The following is a 24,001-nucleotide window of genomic DNA, read 5'->3' on the forward strand; positions in this document are numbered from 1 at the left end:
AACACTTCCTATTGAAAAAAAAAATGTTCTGCTTTAGAAGAACTTACAAATAAAGTTTAGAACTCCCACATGGAAACTACTACCCAAGAGGAAGAATCAGAAAAATCTAAGAACTGATAGAATTAAATGCCTAAGAAATTTAACACTGAGAATTTAAAGCAGAGACTATAAAATAAGAATACTTACGGGACACCTGGGTGGCTCAGTCAGTTGAGCTTCCGACTTCAGCTCAGGTCATGATCTCGCAGCTTGTGAGTTCAAGCCCCACATCAGGCTCACTGCTGTCAGCACAGAGCCCACTCCAGATTCTCTGTCCCCCTCTCTCTGCCCCTTCCCCACTTGTACTCTCAAAAATAAATAAAACATTAAAAAAGAAAGAATACTTACAATTTTAATGAGGCAAGGAGAGAAATAGGAAAATGAAGAAGAGGACACTATAAAGCAAAATCTTCTTTTGTCTTAGAGGTATCTCCAAGTCCTCCCACCCCACCTGGCCTCAAATCTTCAGCTGCTTTGGACTTCCTGTTCTTAACCTATAAAGCATCTGTTAGGTTTTACAGATTCTGTCTCCTCAGTTATTCCTTCTTTCATTCATGCATTTATTATGCACCAGGCACTTTATTTCAGCAATGATGAAAAGACAGGCATGGTTCCTGCTTTTGTGGAATGTCCTACAAGGAAAGCAAGGAAAATACATGTACTAAATAGATAATTGCCGTTGTAATAAATTTTTTGAGAAGTAACATATTATGCCAAAGAAGTCAATTGGGATCCAAATTTAATCTAGGGTATCAAGACAAAATGTTTCTTCTATTTCTCCTGGCCTTTTTTCCTACCACTATATGCCGAATTAAGACCCTGAATATATCTGCTGCCTTCATCATTCTCCCTGATATCCAACTCTGAACATGTTTATCATGATTAATCATTTATTGACATTTGTCTAATTATAGTATAGCTGTTGCCTTTTCTTCCTCACTTTCTACTTTTTCTCAAATATGCCTCATACTTTCCAACCCTTTTACTTTAACTCATGCTGTTTTTCCTGGCAAACAAATGTCTTTTTTTCTTTTTATCTGTTTTCTAAGGACCAACTCAGATTTTCTTTCTTTTAAAGCCTGTGTTCCCCACGCCAGCTCATGGGTGAGTGAATGTTATCTGAAGTTATAGCACTTGCTCCTTCTCCATTTCATTTACTTTCATTTCATCATAAGCCAATGTGTGATACTTCCTGTACTATTGTACTGTGTCTTAAAGATAGGAATATTGAAGACCAGATAAGTTTTGAAAATCAAGAAGTGAGGGACAATGCAGGATTCAAAGCCTAATTCTTCTAGGAAAATGGCCCTGAATAAGTTACTTAATTTCTGAGAAATGTAATTTCCTAATTTGTAAAAGGAAGATAATATTATTTGACTCGGAGGTATCTTGAGGTGATTACATGAGATGAGAATGTTTTCCACTGAAGATGGTACTTGGCAGGTATTTTTTTTAATTTATACTTTAATTTTGATTTAAATTAGAAAAAAATGGAACTACAATATAACCATTGATTTTCTTTTCATTTAGTCTTTAAAAATTATTCCTGGCTTTTATTTTACTTTTTAATCTTATTAATATTATATTTTTATTGTAATATTTGTGTGCTACTTATTACGTATAGAAGACGAGCCTTATTTTTGTTTATTTTCGTGACAAATTGTCTTTTAAAAGTTTATTTAAGAGTGGTTGGGTGGATCAATCAGTTAAGCGTCCGACTCTTGATTTCAGCTGGGGCCATGATCTCCTGTTCGTGGGATCAAGCCCCATATGGGGTTCTGCACTGACAGCACAGAGCCTGATTGGAATTCTCTCCCTCTCTCTCTCTCTCTCTCTCTCTCTCTCTCTCTCTCTCTCTCTCTCTCTCACTCTCATGCTCCCTCTGCCATACTCTCTCTCTCACTGCCCTTCCCCCATGCTCGCTCACTCTCCCTCTCTCTCTCTTGCAAAATAAATAAACTTAAAAAAATATTTAAATAAAAAAGTGAGTCAAATTAAATTTAAAAAGTAAACAACAACAGAGGTAGTATATGAATATGATTAAAAATGTATGAGATTTGTAAATACTGAAATAAGGAATGTTAAGTACTTTAGTGGGCGAAAGAATTTATATATCTTAAAGACAAAGTGCTTTAATTTCATATAAACATGTTTAAGGTAAAGTAGCTGACATAGGGCAGGCACCTAGCAAGTCAGTCTCCTTCCCTTTTCTCTCTATTCAGCTGTGAAGGTACAACATGGTGATACTATTAGTTTTTTTGTTTTTGTTTTTTACTAATATATTCTTTAAGCTGGAGAGAGGTTGCCACTAACATCAGGAACATTTCCAGTAACACTATCTGTAGTTGACATTTGCACTTAGGATTTCAGCAGCTGCTGCTTCTCTTTCAGGTAGGTGGCAGGATGGAAAAGGAATACTTTGTATGTTTTCATTAATAGGTCTCATTTTTAAGGAAATGAAAGAAGGAGTTAGTTTGCTTATTTATGTATTTGGTTTCATTTATGTATTTAGTTTTAAATATTTATTTGTTTTTGAGAGTGTGTGTGCACTGTGAAAATAGCATATGCATAAGTAGGGGGATAGGCAGAATGAGAGAAGAGAGAGAGAGAGAGAGAGAGAGAGAGAGAGAGAGAGAGAGAGAGAATCCCAAGCAGGCTCCATGCTGTCAGCATGGAGCCCAAGCCCTACACGAGGATTCATCTTACAACCATGAAATAATGATCTGAACCCAAATCACGAGTGGGGTGCACTTAACTGACCCAACCACCCAGGCACCCCTGGTTTTTATTAAATTGTGTAAAAGATCACCTGTACCTACCTAAGGAGGGGAGGAATTACAGAGAGAAAAAATTGATAGCTTGTAGGCCATGCATCAAGAAGTTTCACTGATTTACCTTTTGCAATGTTTTTCAAAGCACTTTGAGCCGTTCTTATAGAAACTTTGATTTATCTCTTACAGTATGCAGATGAATATGAAGTAAAAATACAAATAGAAGGTAATAATAAATGCTTAATGTATGTCTATACAGTGCCGTCCTGTTTTCTCTCAGAGGTATGAAGCAGCTTAATTTAACTGATATGCTCACTCATTTGTTCATTCATTCAGCAAATAACTATTAAATTATTCAAATATATTTATTGAGTGCCTGCTATATGCAAAAGACTATTCAGATCCTTGAGGATACAAAAAGAAATAGGCATGGAAAATTTTTTTGAATTGTTCATAGTCATTTAGGGGACAATATTTAAAGTAGTCACAAATGAATGTAATAAGAGCTAAACCTGAGATACGTACAAACTGCAATACGAAATGTTAGTTTTAGCACAAGAGTACAAACTGGCTCTGTCTGGAGGGACCAGGAAGTGTTTCATAGAGAATTATTGGGACAGTCCCAGAACATGTATAAGGATTTATGACATATAGAATAGCAGGCAGCAGGAAGTGGTGGACAGAAAGGACTATAATGGAGGAGATCGCACATAGAAAGATGCAAGTACATGTAGTATGTCAGGAAAATAGAAACTGCTTTTGTGAGGACCCAAAACGTGATACTGCAAGACTAAAACTTCATCAAGAATGGCAATTGGACTTGAACGATCATTGACTTACAGATCAATTTTTGGGTCATAAAATTATGGACTGATAGATTAGTTGATTTTAAGAGGGATTTAGAAATTGATTATATAGTGCAATACCCAGAGGTAAGATGACTGATAAAAATAAAACTAAGAGCATTGACTCCCAAATTAGCACTTCACTTCCATGGATGGGAATATTTCTGTTGTTGAGATAGGTACAGTACTGGACTGTGTAATGAATTGTAATTGATAGGAATGTCCTTATTCCAATGCTCTCAGGTCACATGAGTGGTGTTGAAATGACTGTATTTGTAGCATGCTTTGGCAAGGCAGGAAGATTTGAAGAGACTGAACTGAATTCTCTGTTACAGAATCACTCAACTACTTTTTAACACTGTGTAGCTGTTTAGGGAAAACTATCTTTGGTCTTGTGTATTGCATTGTTTTTTGTTATTACAAGTCAAGGTTCTTGCATGTTCCATTAGATACTCATTTTTTTCTTAGCTGCTGGCTTGATGTTCTTCTACTTTGCTTCTCACCTATATTCACTCAGCAATGCATTCCTTTTGATAGTTATTGCCATATCAATCTACGTCCTCAATTATAGCAAAATTTAATTGTAAGCATGTGGGCAAATCATAACACATGGATTCAAAACTACTCTCTAATTTCAGGATTCATTTGAGTTTTTCTTTTTATGAGTGATCTGTAAAATGAAGAGAGTCTCTAAGACTCAAAAAAGAAAAAAAAAAACTTTTCAGAAAGCTTAAGAAAATATTCATCTGGCCCAGAAAAGAGATGTTTGTGAAACATTTTTATCATACCCATAGTGTGCACCAGGCGCCACTCTAAATAGTTCACATATATTATTTCATTTGATCCTTATTATCAACACAGTGGTATAGTTTCCATTATTACCCCATTTTATAGACTCAACATTACTTGTCCAAGGTCACAAATGTGGTGGTGGTGGTGGTGGTGGTGATGGTGGTCTATCACACTGTTAATTCTAGGCCATTGATTATTATATATAGTGATTTTTGAACAGCATTTTAATTAGGTGACTTCCTGCAATTTCTCACATGAAACACTTAACAATACATTTTATACATACTATTGTCAGTTATGTTTTTAAACACTAAAACCTCATGTGTAGCCCAGTTAAATTCTTCAGTTTGCTTTGGGGTTAATGTAGAGGCATGCCAGTTTGACTTGTTTAAGTTTGTATAAAATGATGGCCAGAGCAGTGATATCTTGAACTGATGATGGCATCCTAGGGGTCTGTGGGGCTCAGTATGAGCCCTTGGGTCAGAGTGCAGGAGTATTGATGCCTGTGCAGGACAAGACAGTTGGACTTATGATCACCAAAGGAAGAGAAATGAAACAGAGACTATTGCATAACACAGAAAACTAAGGGTTGTCATTTAATAACAGAGCTCCTGAAAACCTTTATTCATTGGGGCATCTGGGTGGCTCAGTCAGCTGAGGGACTAAGTCTTAATTTTGGCTCAGGTCATGATCCCAGGGTCATGGGCTAGAGCCCCATGTAGGGTTCTCCACTGAGCATGGAGCCTGCTTGGGATCTCTCTCTCTTCCTCTGCCCATTTCCCCTGCTGGTGCTCTCTCTCTTTCCCTCTCTGTCTGTAAAATAAAGAACAAAACAAAACAAGACAACTTTATTCATTAGCTCAGGAAAGCAATCAAGAAGTGGGTTTTTATTAGTAGTAGGAAAAGAGAAAAGTAAGCTTGACCCTTTTGTGTGGGGAGAATAACACTAAACTGAATATTAAACATGAAGGTGCTCCTGGGCTAGTGAAACCTCTGGGCAACTAGCAGAAGGATATGCAAATTATTCTGTAGCAACAGTCACGTAACTAAAAGCCCCTGGGACTCCCACAGGAAGTACAGTTTTACTAAAGAAGATTTTAGAATAAAAATGTACAGATATATATAGAAACTATCCACCATGAATGGAATCAGCAGGATTAGACTTCCCAGAAAATTAGGTTATAAGAGTAACAGAAAACAACTACAAATCAAATGTGTTTTAAATTAAAAACATGACAAAGGAAGGAATAAATATCATAATTAAAAAAAACCATAATACCATTATAAAAGATCAGGTAGATTTAAAAATGAAATGCATAAAATCTCTAGAAATTATATATATATATATATGTGTGTGTGTGTGTGTGTGTGTATATATGTATAATCCATTAACAATAAGCACTCTATAATAAGGAAAATAATATATTAAAACTTAAGATAAAACCAGTAATTAGAGCTAAGGGTATAACCCTGAAAATAGCACAAAGAAAGGAGAAAAAAGAATAGTAAGAGATATATGAAGCAATAAGATGGGTCAAATTAAATGGTCCAGGAAAAATATTATAGATTTTTGAAGAAAAGAATAGAGAGAATGAGGGGGAATATTTAAAAACACTAGGAATTTTTTAATGTTTATTTATTTATCTAAAGAGATATAGAGAGCATGTGTGCATAAGAAAGAGAGGCAGAGGGAGAGGGAGAGAGAGAATCCTGTGCTGACAGAGCAGAGCCCTCTGTGGGGCTCAATCCACGAACCGTGAAATGATGACCTGAGCTGAAATCAAGAGTTGGACACTTAACTGACTGAGCCACTGAGGTGCCCCAAGAATTTTTTTTAATTATCAAAGAACCATAATGAGTTCCAAGCAGAATTCTAGGAAAACACATTGTATTGAAATTGCAGTTCAACAAAGACTAAGAAACCAAAATCTTCAAAAAAAAAAACCATTAAAAAGAGATATAGTTCTTACAATTGAACAATTTGATTGACAGCAAACTGCTTTCATAAAAATAGATGACAGAAGACAGTACGAAATAATGTCTTCCAAGTGCTGAGGGAAAATCACTGTCAATCTAGATATCTCCCGTTTCCCTATACTATCATTCAAACTCTAAGCTGAATGTAGGCTGTTCAGGAAAAATATAAAAAGATTGAGTATGTTTAATTATCACAGATTTTTTGCAAAAATAACTATTATAGTATGCACATTAGTAAGAAGGGAGTTTAGGAGGTCTCAGATGCTAAAAATAAAGATGAAAAAATAAATGGATAGCATGTGAGAGTTGTTTTGAGTAACCTTTAATTGTAAAAAAATAATGATGCTGATAATGACTGATTTGGTTGGAAATGGCACTACTATAAGAGAGAACCAAAATGCTGTAAATTAATAATAGGGAATATTGGGTGTAGTAATGAAATGATCAATTGTCCAACTTTATAAAAATTAATTTGAAAAATTATATCAAATTAAAAGGATGAATAGCCCCTCTGATATTAATATTTATTCTAAAACATATTAATATAATGTGATATTGACCCAGGTAAATAAAAATAGAACAATCCAAAAAGAACCCAGAAACAATTATATGCACATTCCTATGATCTAGATATATTACTTAGTAACATTAGGAGTCAGTAAGGAAAAGGAATAACATTCTTATACACCAGCAAAAAATTTTTAAATGAAGATAGACAACTGGCCATACATATGGGGAAAAATTGGTTTCTATTTTGCAGTATAAACTTAAAATAAATGAAAATTTACTTGTGAAAAGGAAAAAAATGTTTAGAAGAAAATATAAGATCATGTACTTATGAACTTCAAATGTACACAGCATAAAAGAAAATGTTGATAAATTTTAGTCTATTTTAATTTTTAGTGAGGATTCATATGTGTATAATAAAACATAAATGAAGTTTAAAAGAGTCAGCGATTGGGAGGCAATATTTTCAGCACCTATAATAAACAAGGAATCAGTGTCCAGAATACATAAAATAATTCCACAAATCAATAAGATAAATATAACTTAACTTAGAAATGGGCAAAGGCTATGAACAGAAGACAGTTCAAATTTCCAATAAACATATAAGATGCTAAGTCTCACTAGCAATCAAGACAAGGCACATGCAAACTACAAGAATATAACATTATGTATGATGTTTGGGAAAAATTATGAGGTCGTATTATACCATGTCATCTATAATATAACTCTTGTATTAAACTACTAATTATGTAAGTTGGTGAGAAATTTTTAATGAAAGTTCAAGATGGACATATCCTATGATCTGTCAATTATATTTTGAATTACCTCCTGTAGATAAAGTTATATGTACTTAGAGAAGTACAAGAATAGTTAGCACACTTTACTTTGAGATGAATTTGAGGTTAGGTGGGGTGGAGAGATTTTGATTATATTATAAAGGGTTTACTTCTTTAAAATGAATCTGAATCAAATATGGCAACATGTTAACATTCATTAAATCTAGGTGGTAGGCACACGGGTAGTGTCATATTACTCGCTTACATCTCAAGATGACTAAATATCATGAGTACACATTTAAAAGAAAAGGTATGTGAGATATTCAAACACCAAAGAATTAGTTTTGATGATTTTGGAATCAGAAAAAAAGAGATAGGTTTAGCCCATTATAATGAGATTCAATGGGCTTATTATTTATAGTAGTTCCAATATTTTTTCCACACTTGTCTGTAACTGATTGTCTCTTCAAGGCAGAAATATATCCATGTGCAACTGGGTCATTTTGTACACATTCATTCTGATATACATATAAAGCTATAGTGACCATTTTTGCTATTCATACAAATAAAACATACAGAGAGATTAAGCTATTCCTTTGCCTTTTTATATACATTGGTACTAATTATTGTGCTTTTTCCAGCTAACATTTATTATTGTGCTTTTATCATAAAGAAACCAAAAAACTTATATTCTTCCTGATTTCCCACATTATTGTTCACACATCTGTTAGAAAGCCATCCCACACTGACATTTCTTTATACATTTGTTCTCCCAATCATATAGGACTCCCTGAAAGGAGGGATTATATCTTATTCATTTTGGAGCCCCTAGTGTTTGATGTGAAATAAAATCAATACATTTTTGTGGAAAAGTATTGCTTACTTTTTTAGTCATACAAGTAACAATACTGATATATTCTCATTGTAGAAGACTCACATATTACACAACCATACAGAGCAAAATGTAACTGTTTTTATCTTCCTTTCCCACTACTCTCTATAGAGGTAACTGATACCAACATCTTGGTATTCCTGTGAATTAAAGTTAAATATTCTGTTTATACTCTTTCAGTCACAAATTCTATGTGGTATGTATCTGACACCTGCTTTTTAATAATAGGATAATATCAGATGTTAACCAAAGGACTATAAATATGAATGTCACATATGCAAGCAACTCAAATATCTGAACGTTTATTGGTTTCGTACATTAACTTGTTTATGTCTCAAACATGCATTTTCTTTGGTGTATGTTAAACGCCTAACCTAGATAGATTTTCAAGCGACCACATACTAGTTTCTAGAGTTTAATGTTTACTCTGTTATTGTAATTATCTGTGATATATTTAGGTGTTTTTTGAAAGGAAATCATTCACGTGCTAGGCAGAAAATGTAGTTGTATAATACTTAATTGCTTGATTTAAACATTGCATTTACCTTGAGAATTCAGGGGAGGCTCACACAGTGTGTGTGTTGAGGCATGAACCCAAAGCTGCTTAAAAGGATTAATGTTGCCTCTCATAGTCAGCTGCACTGGTAGGCTTCTGTCATATGAGAGGTATTAAAAAAGAAATTATAAAGGAAAAAGTCTGTCCAGGTACTGATGATATACAGATGGAAAGCATCTGAAAACTTGTTTCCCTGACACAGCAGAGCTGCAAAAGTTATTTATCTCGATCAGCAGAGCAAGGGTTAGAGACTATTAGAAGTTACTGTAGGCAGCTGCCGCCTTGTTTTGCAGCAGACACATCCACTCAGAGAGAACCCAGGGAAGATGGTTGTACAACTATGGCCATGACTTCATCCCATTGACAAGGCACCCATCTTCAAAAAACTTTTACAACTGAAAATCTGTGGCTATGCTTCTATCAGCTCTTCTAGTCTTTCCAGTTTGAGGCTTTTCCTGTTTCGCCATAGACACTTTGAATAAATATAGTTTGGACACCTACATTGTGCTAAGCATTAACATGGGCATGGGTCTTGACTACAAATGACTTACTCCACACTGTCCTTTCTACCACCAATTGTCTGTTTAAGGAACAGTAGTTATTCTTGTTATTTTCAAAGTAAAATCTTAGCTGGTAGGCCCAATTTATTTTCTTGAGAACTCCATCCTGTAAAAGTTAATAAAGCCTCTGGGTCAGGTGTGTGAAGAAGGTCATTAAAGGTTGAATATAAAAGCAAAACCAACCAACAAAATGATCAAACATCAAAGATCTCTCCAAGCTCCAGTTTTAGTGACTTAGGAAATCTTATCTTATGAAGAAAGTGCAAACATTATTTTCTGATCTGGCAGTCCCATCAGAGTAAATTAACATTCTTTGATTCCCTCTATGATATCAGTGGTTTGAAAGCTCAACATTTTTTTTCTCACCTCTTTATGGACTAATTCCATCTTAAAATATTAAAAACAGAAATTTCTACTCATTAATTTTGGGAGGGTTGCCCCCCACCTTTCCCCTTTCTATCTACTTTATTCTGTTCACTGAATAGTCTTTCAACTAAAACATGATTTGGACAACCTTGTATGCAGGAGTAATGAATACCTTTAGCATCATATTAGGGTAAGCTGTGATCCTGCTGAGTAGCTCTTTGAAAACTAAGCAGGAGTTATCATTTCCTTATTTGCTGGATTTTTATGGCACTTTTCCCCCAAAGACTACAGGGTGCGATGTGGAAAATTTTGCACAGGGGCTGTTGAAGAGTGACAAAAGGAAATTCAAAAAAAGTCACATTCATAGGAAGTCAGAACATGGGGCAAAAGAAACAGCTGATGGCAACACCAAACTGTGGGTGGCAGGTATGCACATTGAAGAAAGTAGAAGGATCTGGGTTGCCCCAAGGGTTCTGCTGTTAGCTTTTCAGATCACTGAGTCATTTTGCCAGAGCTTTAGCCCCTGGTGAGTATCACATATTTCTGTTCAGTACTCACATGAAGACTCATAATCAGAATCATAGACTTAGAGGGCAGAGAGGGGCCTTAAAAATCATCTGCATTATTGTCTTGCTGTACAGATGAGGCAGATCAAAGAGAACAAGGAGCTTAGAAGCAAAGCCAGTGTTAGCACTCAGGTTGTTTATTCATTCAACAAACATAAATTGATTTCATTGTGCTAACCACCACTTAAGGCACCATTGTTACCTTAGCAAGGAACATAGACATGGGTCTTGACTACCACTGTCCTATCCTACACTGTCTTGTTCTGCCTTCAGTTCCTACAAGGATATCTACTATAGGAATCCCACCTTATCTATGGGTTTACTTCTGAGGTATCAGCTACCTGCAGTCAACCACTGTAAGGAAGCAGATAATCCTCTTTAAGACCTGCACTGTTAGTGGGAATGCAAACTGGTGCAGCCCCTCTGGAAAACAGTGTGGAGGTTCCTCAAAAAATAAAAAAAAATAGAACTACCCTATGACCCAGCAACAACACTACTAGGAATTTATCCAAAGGATATAGGAGTGCTGATTCATAAGGACACTTATACCTCAATGTTTATAGCAGTGCTGTCAACAATGGCCAAATCATGGAAAGAGCTCAAATGTCCATCAACTGATGAATGGATAAAGAAGAGATGGTTTATATATACAATGGAATACTACTTGGCAAAGAGAAAGAATGAAATCCTGCCATTTGCAACAATGTGGTTGGAAATGGAGGGTATTATGCTAAGTGAAATAATCAGAGAAAGACAGATCTCATGTTTTCACTCATATGTGGAACTTGAGAAACTTAACAGAAGACCATGGGGGAAGGGAAGGGGAAAAAATAGTTTCAAACAGAGAGGGAGGCAAACCCATAAAAGACTTAAATACAGAGAACAAACTGAGGGTTGATGGGAGGGATGGGGGAAAGAGAAAAGTGGGTGATGGGCATTGAGGAGGGCACTTGTTGGGATGAGCACTGAGTGTTGTATGTAAGCAATGAATCATGAGAATCTACCTTCAAAACCAAGAGCACACTGTATACACTGTATGTTAGCTAACTTGACAGTAAATTATATTAAAAACAAAAACAAACAAAAAACTAACCAAACAAAAAAGACTTATCTGGGGAAGGTCAGCTGTAGCCTAAGGCTATATCACAATGCCTGACATCACATACCTCACTTAATCTAATCATGTAGGCATTGTATCATCTCACATTATCATAAGAAGAAGGATGAGTACAATATAATCAGTTATTTTTGAGAGACCATACTCACATAACTTTCCTTACAACATATTGTTAGAACTGTTCTTTTTTTATTATTAGTTACTGTTAATCTCTTCTTGTGACTAATATAAGTTAAACATTATTATCATAGATATGTATGTATAGGAAAAAATATATAGTATATATAGGTACCATCCATGGTTTGGTTTGGTACTATCCATGGTTTCAGGGATCCACTGGGGATCTTGGAATGTATACCCCACAGATAAGGATGGAATTCAGCACGCCTTATAAAAGAGCTTTTGGTTGACTGAAGACCCATCTCTCTTTGAAAGTAAACCTCAAGTGACTTAGAGTGAGAGAAGGGAATTCTTTTCCAAAATCTGTTAAGTGTGTTGACATTCTTTGGACCATAGGTGCTCTTAGGGCAGTTCTGTCAGATCAGGTGGAAAACATTTCCTGGATTGAGTCTCATCTGTCATTGGAAGGAAAATTTTCCCTGCCAACATGAGCAGTCTATTTTTTTGCCATCTAGTAGGATGGGGAAAGCTTAACCATTATCTCTCATTGGAGGAAAGACTTGTCCCTTAAAATTGACTTTATCTTTAAAAAGCCTCACATAATAGTCTAAGCCCTAATAAGATACTTGGAATTGAAAGCACCTGGTGGTAGAATCAAAAGTGAAAATTCTTCAAAGGAGCATGGTTTAAGAGTTTGCTGTAAATCTGTCTTCCCAAAAGCGATTATTACAGTTCTTCATCTAACACTGGATATTACTGCAAGAAAACCCTGGGGTTAAAAAGGAGAAGATTGCTGCACTTTAGTTTAAAGGTAGATTTAAGCCCCTCTCCCATCTCCCAGTCACTGAAATTTGAGAAAATGTGTGCTTATAAAAGAGGCCCTGGTTGCTTTAGAGTAGAACCCAGGAGTTTGAAAACTAAAGACATCTACCCTAGCATTTAGGAGTGCACTGTTTCTTCCTCACTTTGCCCTTTGTCCCAGTCCAGTCTCCAAAGAAATAAAGTGTTGCTCTTGCAAGCTGTAGATAACAATGGCTGATAATCAGAGATAAGACTTTCCTTGGACCAAAAGAAGTTGAGGAGGGGACAAAGGAGGGACACTTCTGTTTCCAGCCATCCTAACAGCTGGAAATTCTTGGAGGTTCAGAGCAGAATTCAGACTCCAGGGACACCTGTTTGTGCCCTCAGGGCCAGCTCCGTGGTGGCCTTGCCTCTCCCCCAATGCCTGGCAGCTCCTGTATTGGCTGATTTACCTGCGAGGCTGTATGTGGATCTGTCTTTCCGCGGCCACTGCCGCCAGCACGTACTGTCAAGACAGAGGGAAGCCAAGCGAGGAGTGCAAATGCCGGAGCCTAGATCGGGAGGTGAGCCGCCTCCCGGAGGAGTTGACTGCGGCTTCCTTTCCTCCTGACATACATGGAGTTTGGTGACGGTGCCCAAGAACTGCAGACAGATACTTAGCGACTGGATGTGTAAGAGCCGGCTCCTGAAGGCAGCACCCGCCTCACCCGGACCTCCTGCTGGCAGGATGTAAATATACCTGCAGACCGGCCAAACAGGACTGCCTTCCCCCAACCCCCTCCTTCCTCCCACCCTCTCCCTCGGCTAACCAGCATGAGAGGAACTGAGAAAGCAACAGCCTGCAAGTGACAGCTCCAGCCGGATTCCGTTTGTCTCTGAGCCGAGGTGGGAAGTTGATTGTGCAGCAGCTTCATTGTGAATTCCTTCCATTGGCATCGCTATGTTTGCCTCTATCTGGTATGCCAAGAAGCTGGGTCGCAGGTTCGTGCACAATGCCAGGAAGGCAAAATCAGAAAAGGTATGGAATGAGTGGGGATGAAGATTACCTTTCCGATTTGCCAACTGTCTGCTCTGGACTGCTAGTCTGAGTACAGACGCAGTCTTTATTAGCTTGGGATGAGAACCTGCTTCTCACTGTGAATGTAGTCCATGCCACTTACACAAGGGGTAACTCTTGGAGCCTTGCTACTTAGGGATGGAGCATTGGGGGTTAAGCAGGATCATCCGCTATTCAGAGTATTTGGTGAAATCCTCAATTGATAGAGTGTCTGGACAGAGACTTAATATTCCTTTTTAGGGTGAAATCAATTGAGCAGCTGAAATATTTGCTTCTTCCAGGAGCTCTCTAGTAAACTTGTTGCTATACTGCATTATTTTAATTCCTACCGTGTTTGGTTCTGAAGGGGGCATTATAAATCCCTGAGCCTTCCTCCAGTACTTGTGTCCTCGGAGCACATATTTGGGACTTTCAGTAACACTGACCAGACTTCACAGGGGTGCTTGCTATCTTTTCAGATCAACCAAGCCATCATTTCAAGTGTTTACAAGAAGTAAGAATTATATTTGTAATTGGATGGTCATGGCCATTTAGAGAATGGCTTTGTATTTCTTTTATTCAGCATGACTAGTTGTTTGCTCCTAGAAAATATCTGCTCCTAGATTTCCCTCATTAGTTATCTTTCTCTAAGAAAATAAAATGGCCTGGAAGTCTTAAGATGCATTACAAGCCTTTATTTCTAATCTGTCCTCTGCTTTTGGAGGCATTGACCAAACTGTCATATTAAGGACATTTGGGGTCCAATTTGATAGGTGCTGGGGAAACTTCCTTAGGTAACAAAATTTTGTGAAACTGAGATTTTTCCTTATTTCTCTGAGGATCTTTGGTCCAGTTTCCTTTCTGCCTTAAACCTCCTCGTGAGATTGACCCAGAGATGGTTTTCCTGACCAGTAGCATAGTCCTTCCTCTTAACTGCAAATGTTCCTTCACTTTGACTTGCTGTTTGTTCCTTCTGAGTGGGAATGTTGATAACATAAACAAGAATCCAGGGATAAACCGACCTGTGATTGTAGTGTGAAAAGAGAAAACATCATTGGAGTTCTGACTTTTTGGGTTGTAGCTTTTTAGAATGTCCAGATCTGACTATTGTAGAATGATGACAGACTTGTTATTTAATGGCACTTGTGGTGGGGGAGGAGGGCAACGTTAGGGTAGAATTGATCCCTTTCCTATTCTGTATATCCTAGGTAATACTATTGTAAAAATTGTCATGTACCAGCAGCTTATATATTGAACAGTTGGGTTTTGTTTTTTGCTTCTCAAGTAATTTTTAAGGAAAGAGACTTGTAAGTAGGTTTTTTATTGGAGCAAATGTTTTGAAAAAGTGCCTTCTTCTTAGGAAAATTATAGGTTGTATGGATGAGAGGACTGTCAGGACCACAAATGGCTCTGAAAGCCACAGGGAGATAATGCCTTACACCAAATTAGTATGCATAGGAAAGTTGAATCTCACGGTGGCACTTAATTCAGGCATGGGCCTAAATGTGGAGAACAGCAGTCTGAAAATACTTTGTATAGAACCTATAGGGATGGTAATCCAACAATATAACATGGGCTTCTGCTTCCTGAGAATGGGGAGAAGCTGGTAAAGGGCCTTTGATACCTATCTCCCTTTCATTTCTATGGTGGCTGATGCTTAGAATAGGTAAGAAGAAACCAAATATGGGGTTAAGGGTTTTAAACTATTTGTTTTTCTTACTCAGGGAGGAAAGAAATCAACATTGGAGAACTGAAGTTTTGTTCTCTGAGTGATACAGACCAAAGGAAAATGATTAACTTGAATGCCCTTGTGCTATCCAGGGGAACTAGGAAGAGTTAATTTTGAACACTAGGTGATGAAAACTAACATGAAAATAGCATCTTTTTTTTTTTCATGGAATTTGTATTCACAGAGTTCCTGGAGTAAATTAAAAGGTATACTGCCTTGAACAATGAAGGCCCTCAGTTGATGCATGGTGAATGGAAATTGTTTATTTATTCTGTGTACTTAATTTTATTACATGCCTTATTTAAACCAACTATTGTGGATTAATATTTTGTCTAATGAGTTCAGTAATATAGTTTAACTAGGAAGGCAGTTAACAAATGACACTGCAAGCCGAATAAATTCACATAAAGTATTACTATAGCATCAGAGATCACATAATTGCAAACACAGAGGGGGTATAAAGTGCTGCTGACTATATGTTGTCATGCTTTATTATAAAATGGAGGAAGATGAATAAAATTAGATCATTATTGAGTTTTATTTAGACAATGATTGTTATATTTAAATGTGAAAGAATTATTGATAGATTCATAGCATGTTGTAGCATTTAGGGATATAAATCTATATCACAGATAGTGATTGTGATTTTATCTTAGTACCCTCTGTAAATTTTGGCTTCTTTTTGCAATAGGTAGCATTGTTTATTTCCTCCTACTCTAATAAAACAACCTGCACCCATCATAGCCCATCAGTCCTATTTTAGCATTCAGGTATGATCTGGTAAGTGTATTCCTCAAGGCTGGGGTTAATTGAAAAGCTAATTGGGAATGTGCAGGCCTAAATGCCATCCCTAAACATGCAGTATGCCTTATTCATGGTTGCCTGGTCTACTGTTTAACCTCATTCAATGCCAATAGAATTAAATAGCAACATGGAACATAATAATAAGCATAACAATAGTATTAATGAGAGTCTCTATCTATACACATTATACATCAGGTACTTTATGCATAGAGTTTCATTTAATCTTCACAGCAACCTTGTAAGGTGGAAATTGTTTTTCTTGAGTCCCAAAGAGAAAAGTAGCTATCCCAAGGTCACAAAGTTAGTAGTAAGCATCAGTACTTGAATTTGAGCCCAAGTTCACCCAAACTATTCCAAAAATGACTCCTTGTGTCTATAGTGTTCTTTTCCATCCATCTATCATTTACCTATCTTGTCTGAATAAGGTTAATCATTCCTTCTTATCCTGTCTCCCCCTGTTTTGATATTAGAATTTGATAGTCATGAGGTTTACAGAAGCAAAGTTACCGATCCTGTAACTCAGCCCTCTTATTTCTGATAAGACTATACCTAAGCTGCCTTGAATAGACGATTGTCTATCCTGTTTTAAAGACTTTACACTCTTTGTCCTCTTTAGTTGGGTAAGTATAGCAAGCTATCATCTTGGCACCTATTATTCCTTCCACATAGCTAGTAATTGTCATATCATCATCACCTAAACATTGGCATTTATACTCATTGCTAATCCTATTGAAACCAAAAATGTCTTTCATCAAAGAGAACCAAAATTCTTGGCAATTGTAGATGCACTTTCTTTTTAGAGTGAGTCAAAGATATTAGGTGATTCACATTGTCATTTTCCAAAAAAGAAAAGCAAAAGGCTCTTTGTTATTCTTTCATTAAAAAGACAGTTTGTGCATACCAATAAATTCTGTGAACAAAACTACCTTAAATGTGATGATATGAAATCAAGACTACTGGGCTGAAAAAGAATACCTCCATTTGAGTAATTATTCTTTCTTTATTTTTTTGACCCTCTGTAATTAATTCAGACATTAGTGTCTTACTTTTTTGCCTTTTTGTCACATTTCAACTTAAATTGCTTAATTTAGTCCATCTCTAGATTGTATTACTCTGAAAGGGAAGCTGAAGAAACTTAAGATAAATTGAAATGCAATTTCTGGTGACATAATAATATGCAAGAGTATAAAACACTTGAAATTGTGAACCTTCACTGCCCCATCAGCATTGCTTCTTTCATTTGTTTTTGTCTTAATTTTTATATTTATTTTTATTTTAAGCGTATACCCTGAAAAGTAGATGCATGATGCATTTAGGAAAGACTGGCATCAATATCCATCATCTGATAGACACAACTGTGGATGAGCTTTTCAGTGATATATAACTTACAAGAGAGGTAACTGAGACCAAATAGCCTGACATTAGGCCTTAAAGAATTCTTAAGGAATTCTTTAAGAATTAGCACACTGATTCTACCCTCCTTTCCATCTAAACCAAACACATTAAATCAACATAAACTAAAATGAAGGATAATCTAGTAATGGATTTGCTGGCAGTATGGCCAATGAGAGACAGTAATGTCCTGGGTGACCCTAGTATACATTAAAGGCATTGAGCTTAAGGTGAGGACCTGAGAAAGGAAATTAAATTAGTCCTGTTCTTTGCTATCCAGCCTAAAGCCACTCATTGTGGCTCCTTTGTGCCTCAGTTTTCTCTTTGTGAAATGGAAATAATACCTATGCTTTAGTAGAGCCCCAATGTCCTCAGGATATAATCCAAACCCCTTAACATGGTCTACAAGGCCAATCATGATATGGTCTCTGCTTCCACCTCCTCCACTATACCTCGCCCCTCTAGAGACTCTAAAATTTTTTTTAATGTTTATTTATTTTTGAGAGAGAGAGTGAGAATGTGAGTGGGGGAGAGCCAGAGAGAGGGAAACACAGAATCAGAAGCAGGCTCCAGGCTCTGAGATGTCAGCCCTGAGCCCGACGTGGGGCTCGAACTCACGGACCGTGAGATCATGACCTGAGCTGAAGTCGGACGCTTCTCCGACTGAGCCACCCAGGCGCCCCTCTTCCATGACACTCTAAATCCAGCATTCTGTGCTACTTTCAAATCTCATGCTTTTTCTAGCTTCCAGGGTTTTTCTTATCCAATCTGGTTGACTAGCAAACCACAAGCAAGCCCTACCCCTCACTAATTGCTTGTCAACCTTAAGTGACATCACCATCATTAGGAAACCTTCCCTGGTCCCTATAAGCGCAGGATGGGTCCTCCATTGGCTCCCACAGAAGGTTGTACATTGGCTGTAATCATGTTTACTTCCCTGTATTCCTCATTAGAATGTTGATTCTCTAAATGAAGGACTGTTCAATCTTGTTCACCTTATTTCAAGGCCTAAAAGAATGCCTGGAATATGGTTATCTCTCATGCTCTGTTTCATTGACTAGCTTGTCGTCAGCTGCAAGGTGCTCCATTATTTCATGAACTATTAAGGGGAAAAATATTTTCAATGGAACTATAACAAATCATCAATTGCAAGATGCATCTTGATTTCAGAGATGTTAAAAATATAAAAAGAAAAGTTTATTTTTAAAATCAATGAAGTATGGCATCGCTGAAAGAATGAATAATGAATGGGTTTATTTTGAGGATAAATGGGTTAATATAAATAAAGTGTTTAAGGTTACACTTGCTACCAGATCACTTTTATGTCTTTGCAAATCATAACAATACTTTGCAAAGGGAAATTTGATAGTCCTAAAATATGTTACATATTTTATTCTGTGTTGATCAGACTAAACTTGTATCATATGTCCTGTTTTGGATTTAGGAGGGTAAATGAATAGAGGGAAAATGGAAATCAAGGTTTTAGAAGAAATAGATTGAAAGCTATCAAACTGGGGCCATTTAGATTGCAGAAGAGAAAGCTTACAGAGCCTCCTGGTCTCTCACTATATATTTATATGTCTAAACAATGATAGTTAACTTTTACTGAATTGTTTTTATGAGCTAAAAACTATGCTAATATGAGGATCTAGTGAGATAGTTACCATTATTAGAGCAAAAACACGTCATCATTAGGTGGCTGGGATTAGACACCATATCTGACTCTAGAGCTCAGGCTCTTAACTAGTAAACGATGTTCTGTATGTATGCGTATATTTGTGTGCATATGCTGTATGTTATACTATATATGGTACATGTTTACATTGAGCCAGATATCAAGTTTATTTTCCCCATAAAAGATAAATATAAAAGTTAAATGTAAAATCAAAAATTTAGCTTTAGCATAAGAAGCAACATCCTGATGTTGAAGATTCTCCAATCCCCAGTGAAGGATAGAATCTTCCTATGTCTATTTTTGCCCCATGGCAGATTGAAGAGTAGCCTGACCCAGAGAGAGATGGACAGATTGTCCTCTCAGGTCCCTTTCTTAGAGCCTTCTGAGTCTTTAAGAGCTCATCGGTCGTGAGCAGCAGCATGACTCAGCGCCAGTGGCTGCAGGCTGTGGTGACAGAGAGGACAGGTGTTTGTCCACACAAAATGCTGCCTTGCAGTTCTCCCTTGTCACCTGGCAGGTGAATCAAGCAACCAAATGGATGGTAGCACCTGTTCTGAAGTCCCGACACTGCTACTCACCCTGGAAGAGCACAAAGTACAGCTGCTAGCAATACAAGGAGGGAGACAGAAGGGAAAGGATATGATAAGAAAAATGGCTAAAATGAAGGAGGGGGAGATAGGCTAGAGAAGAAGTTAGCAGGTCACAAAACCACTGTAAGATTGTTATTAATAATAGTAATGCCTTGCACAGTGACATGCACTTTACATTCATTATCTCATTTAATCCCCACTACAACCTTCTGTGGTAATCTTATTTTAGCTCCCATTATATAGATAAAGAAACTGAGGTATAAGATTTTACAGAATTTGTCCAAAGTCATAAATAGTGGAACCAGCTTTCAGAGCCAGATCTGGCTGAATCCAGAGCTTGTCTCCCTAACTATTCATGTGCTCTTTAAACTTTTCTTGGAGTGGGTGAGCCAATGATGTAGGGAAGGGACAGACCACCACAGTGCTGTCTTTTCATCTACCTGTGCCTTATCACTCTTGAATAGCTATGTGGCTGGAAGTTTCTCATTGGGAGTCCTCTAGGAACCAAATATCCAGGCAGTCTACCTTCAGTACAGTTCACAGAACTTTAGTTGCAAAATGGCTTTGGTTTTGTTTTGTTTTGTTTTGTCTTCAGTATCCTTTAGAACGGTATTTCTCTACCTGGTACCATTCAATGACATGACATGGTGAAGATGGAAGTGGAAGCTCTCCCATCTGACAAGATTAGCTCAACCATGGTGATTCTTGTAGAGATAAAATAGATCATCAGATAAAGTATATATCTCATTTACTTATGTATATTTGGGGGGGTTAATAGAGAAAACATCCCACTTTAAATAATGCCTTGTAGTATTCACTAATTTCATCTGAGTTAGTTTTATTTCCCCAAATAAATTACAAAAAAAATTTATTAAATTATTAAACCATTGTAGATTCTGTCTTATTTCACCAGGACACCTAGCACATAGTAGACCCTAAATAAACCCTGGTTGAATGATTGAATTGGATGGAGAACTCTGAGCTGTGTGGGAATAAAGACTGGGGATTAGGGGTCAGTAGGCCTTGTGTCAACTGCTCTGTCCCAACCACTTGTGCTAACCACTTGTGCTACTCGGTTAAATCTTTTAATCTCTCTGGGTTCTTGGTCTGCAATCAGATTCCTTTCAATTCTAACATTCTCTGCTTCTAATCAAGATTTGCTGTAAGTCTGCCGAGTCCTTAGAGGGAAGGATTTGATCTTACTTCTCTTTGTGCTCCCCACATCTAGAAGAATGCCTAGCATTAAGAAAAATTAAGAAAATTTACGTCAAATGAATATACACAACAGACCTGGAATGTCTTTAGTATTGGTAAGAAGAATATAGTAGAAAACTTACCTGTCTTCAAACTTGAAGCAAGATTAGAGACCCTCAGGGGCTTTTCTTTGTTAAGGAAATATGAGGGAGTTTATAGCTCTAGGGTAGGAGGCTGCAGTACTCTTTCTTTCCCACTCTCCATGCCACTAATACTGAAGTGAAACAAACAGTAACCAGCAGAATACCAGTGTTCTCTTCAACTACCAACAAGGATATGTCAAACTGTAAAATTTCCCAGCTGCTTTGTCCCACATGCCAGAAAATTACAGGCTTATATTTGAGCATGAAATGTTTGTTTCTTGAACCTTCTCAAATCTGAAAATTCTAGTTATGTAGGGAATCCCCACCCCACTTGCTGCGGACTGAATTGTGTCTCCCCACCCCAAATTCATATATTGAAGCCCTACCCCCCAATGTGATTGTATGTTGAGATGTGGAAAAGGCCTTTTCGGTGATAACTAAGGTTACATGAGATGGTAATAGTAAAGTCCTAATCTGATAGGATTGGTGGATTTGTAAGATTTCTCTCGTCCTCTTTCTATCTCTGCCTTTCTTTCTCTATCTTTCCTCCCTTCTACCCTCTCTTACTCTCTCTCCCTTTCTATGTTTCCCCCTCCCTCATTCACTCTCACTCTCCCCACTTCCCCACCCCCTGCCATGTGAGGACACAGTGAGAAGGTGGCAGTCTGCAAGCCAAGAGGAGAGCTCTCACCAGAAACCAATCCCTGGAGGAACCTTGTTCTTGGGATTTCTCATTCGCCAGAAATGTAGGGAAATAATTTCTGTTATAACATACCTGGTCTATGATATTTTGTTATGGCAGTTTGAAGACACTAATATACCATGATGCCGTGATGGCGATGTATGGTGATGTTCAATGTTTAGTGCCTAGGGTCAGGATTTCATTGCTAGGGAGAAATGTATAACCAATTAAGTATTCTTTTCATTCAGACCATGTAAGTTCTAATAAACACACAGCCTTTGTAGGGTCATTATTATCTCCTCGTGTGAGATAGGAGAGGTTATTAAAATTAGTTAATTATTAAAAGAAAGGAGGGAAGAAGTAAATGGTGGGGCTCCAGGGTGGCTTAGTCGGTTAAGCATCCAACTCAATTTTGGCTCAGATCATGATTTCATGGTTCATGAGACCATGCTCCACATTGGACTCTGCACTGAGCGTGGAGACTGCCTGATATTCTCTCCCTTTTCTTCTTTCTCTGCCCCTTCCCCTTCTCACACTCTCTCTAAAAATATAATAAAATAATAATAACAATAATAATAATAATAATTTTAAAAAAGGTAAAAGGAAGGAATGAGTTGCTTTTGAAGGATCACTGTTCTTGTCTTCATATTCTGTTGTCTGATCAACAGAGCAAGAGAAGTGAAAGCTAACTATTCACCCAGCATATTGGATACAATTTTAAAAAATCAAAGTTCGTCAAATACAGTTCTTCCCTTTCACACCTACTTGTTACTCTAGGTCATTCTGATTCACAAACAGAAATTATTTGCTTTCTATACCATCCACTCCACAGTTCCTCAACATTGATTCTGGAAGAAAGTTTGTACTATGAAGAGGGCATCCAATTTTTCGCCAGCCTTTGCAGCAAGGTGTGATGAAATGAACATTGTCTGAGACAGAAGTCAGTGTCATTGGTGTTCAATTTCATACCAGTATCGAAGTGTGCCATTTGACATGAGAAATTTTTGTGTCTCCCTCTCACAGAGAAACTAATCTGCTGAGAGGAAAAAGTGTATTACATGTGGGGGATTTGGAGAGGGCTGGTGGTTTGGAAGGTAAAAGAGAATAATAAAAATATTTTTTCTTCTTCTCTGAATATCAACCTGGCCTAGGACTTATTTTCATTTCATTTTTTTTTTTCTTAAACACCTTGGATAAATCCTTTGTCACCTTTATTGACCCCTTTTCTTTATACATTTTGTGAATGCTTTTGTTGGCACACCCAAGAACAACAGTATGGCAGTGGAAGCCTACAGCCTTAACTTCAAATTTGACCTAACATTTCATGGATTGGGTGACCTTGAGCATGTAACTGCATTGTATTAATTATTAATGTTCTCATATTTTTTTTTGTAAAATATTTTTTAATGTTTATTCTTGAGAGAGAGAGAAGAGAGACAGAGTGAGAATGGGGGGAGGAGCAGAGAGAGAGAGGGAGGCACAGAATCTGAAATAGGCTCCAGGCTCTGAGCTGTCAGCACAGAGCCTGATGTGGGGCTTGAACCCACAGGCTGTGAGATCATGACCTGAGCCCAAGTCAGATGATTAAACGACTGAGCCACCCAGGCTCCCCAAAGTTCTCATATATTTAAAATTGTGATAACCATCCTTGCATAGTTTTTTGATGCAGTTAAAAACTGCACATAAACATCTGGTCCATTGTAGAACACTTAATATTTCCTTCTTTCCTCTCTCTCTCCCTTTCTCCTTTCCTTAGTCTATTCATTTTCATACTTTGCATAGTTCCAGAAGGGATGCAAAGCAGATTCTGGTAACTCCTTCATTAGTGATACCTCTTTCTCTACTACTCCCTTGGGCTTCAGAATAGACTTGCCCTCCCATCCTAGTTTTATAGAATAAGGAGATGTGTAATTATATCATTGTTGCTGGTTAGAGGAGAAAAATTACTGAGTAGAACAACTTAACAAGTGAAAATGGTCAGTACACAGACTATGGGAGAATTATAGGTTTTTATTTCCTTTTTAATAAGTAAATTTCAGATCATTCCCATAAAAAGTCTCCCTCACCCCTG

At 37.2% G+C, this 24,001-nt stretch overlaps 1 protein-coding gene across 19 annotated transcripts in view; it reads left to right on the forward strand.

The window, feature by feature from the left end:
- DLG2 (discs large MAGUK scaffold protein 2) overlaps window positions 1–24,001 on the forward strand; it is a 2,054,427-nt gene that overhangs the window by 1,136,279 nt on the left and 894,147 nt on the right. The window contains exon 1 of one of the 19 annotated variants that reach the window (XM_023239391.2): window positions 13,175–13,703. The exons of 17 other annotated variants lie outside the window; for them this stretch is intronic. In XM_023239391.2, coding sequence (XP_023095159.1) covers window positions 13,626–13,703 — 78 coding nt within the window. In that variant the 5' untranslated portion in view covers window positions 13,175–13,625. Of the gene's footprint in view, window positions 1–13,174; window positions 13,704–24,001 lie in introns of those variants that run through there. One more of the 19 variants, XM_045039824.1, reaches the window with a different exon arrangement.

The sequence above is a fragment of the Felis catus genome, chromosome D1, assembly GCF_018350175.1.
Source record: "Felis catus isolate Fca126 chromosome D1, F.catus_Fca126_mat1.0, whole genome shotgun sequence".
Taxonomy (NCBI): domain Eukaryota; kingdom Metazoa; phylum Chordata; class Mammalia; order Carnivora; family Felidae; genus Felis; species Felis catus.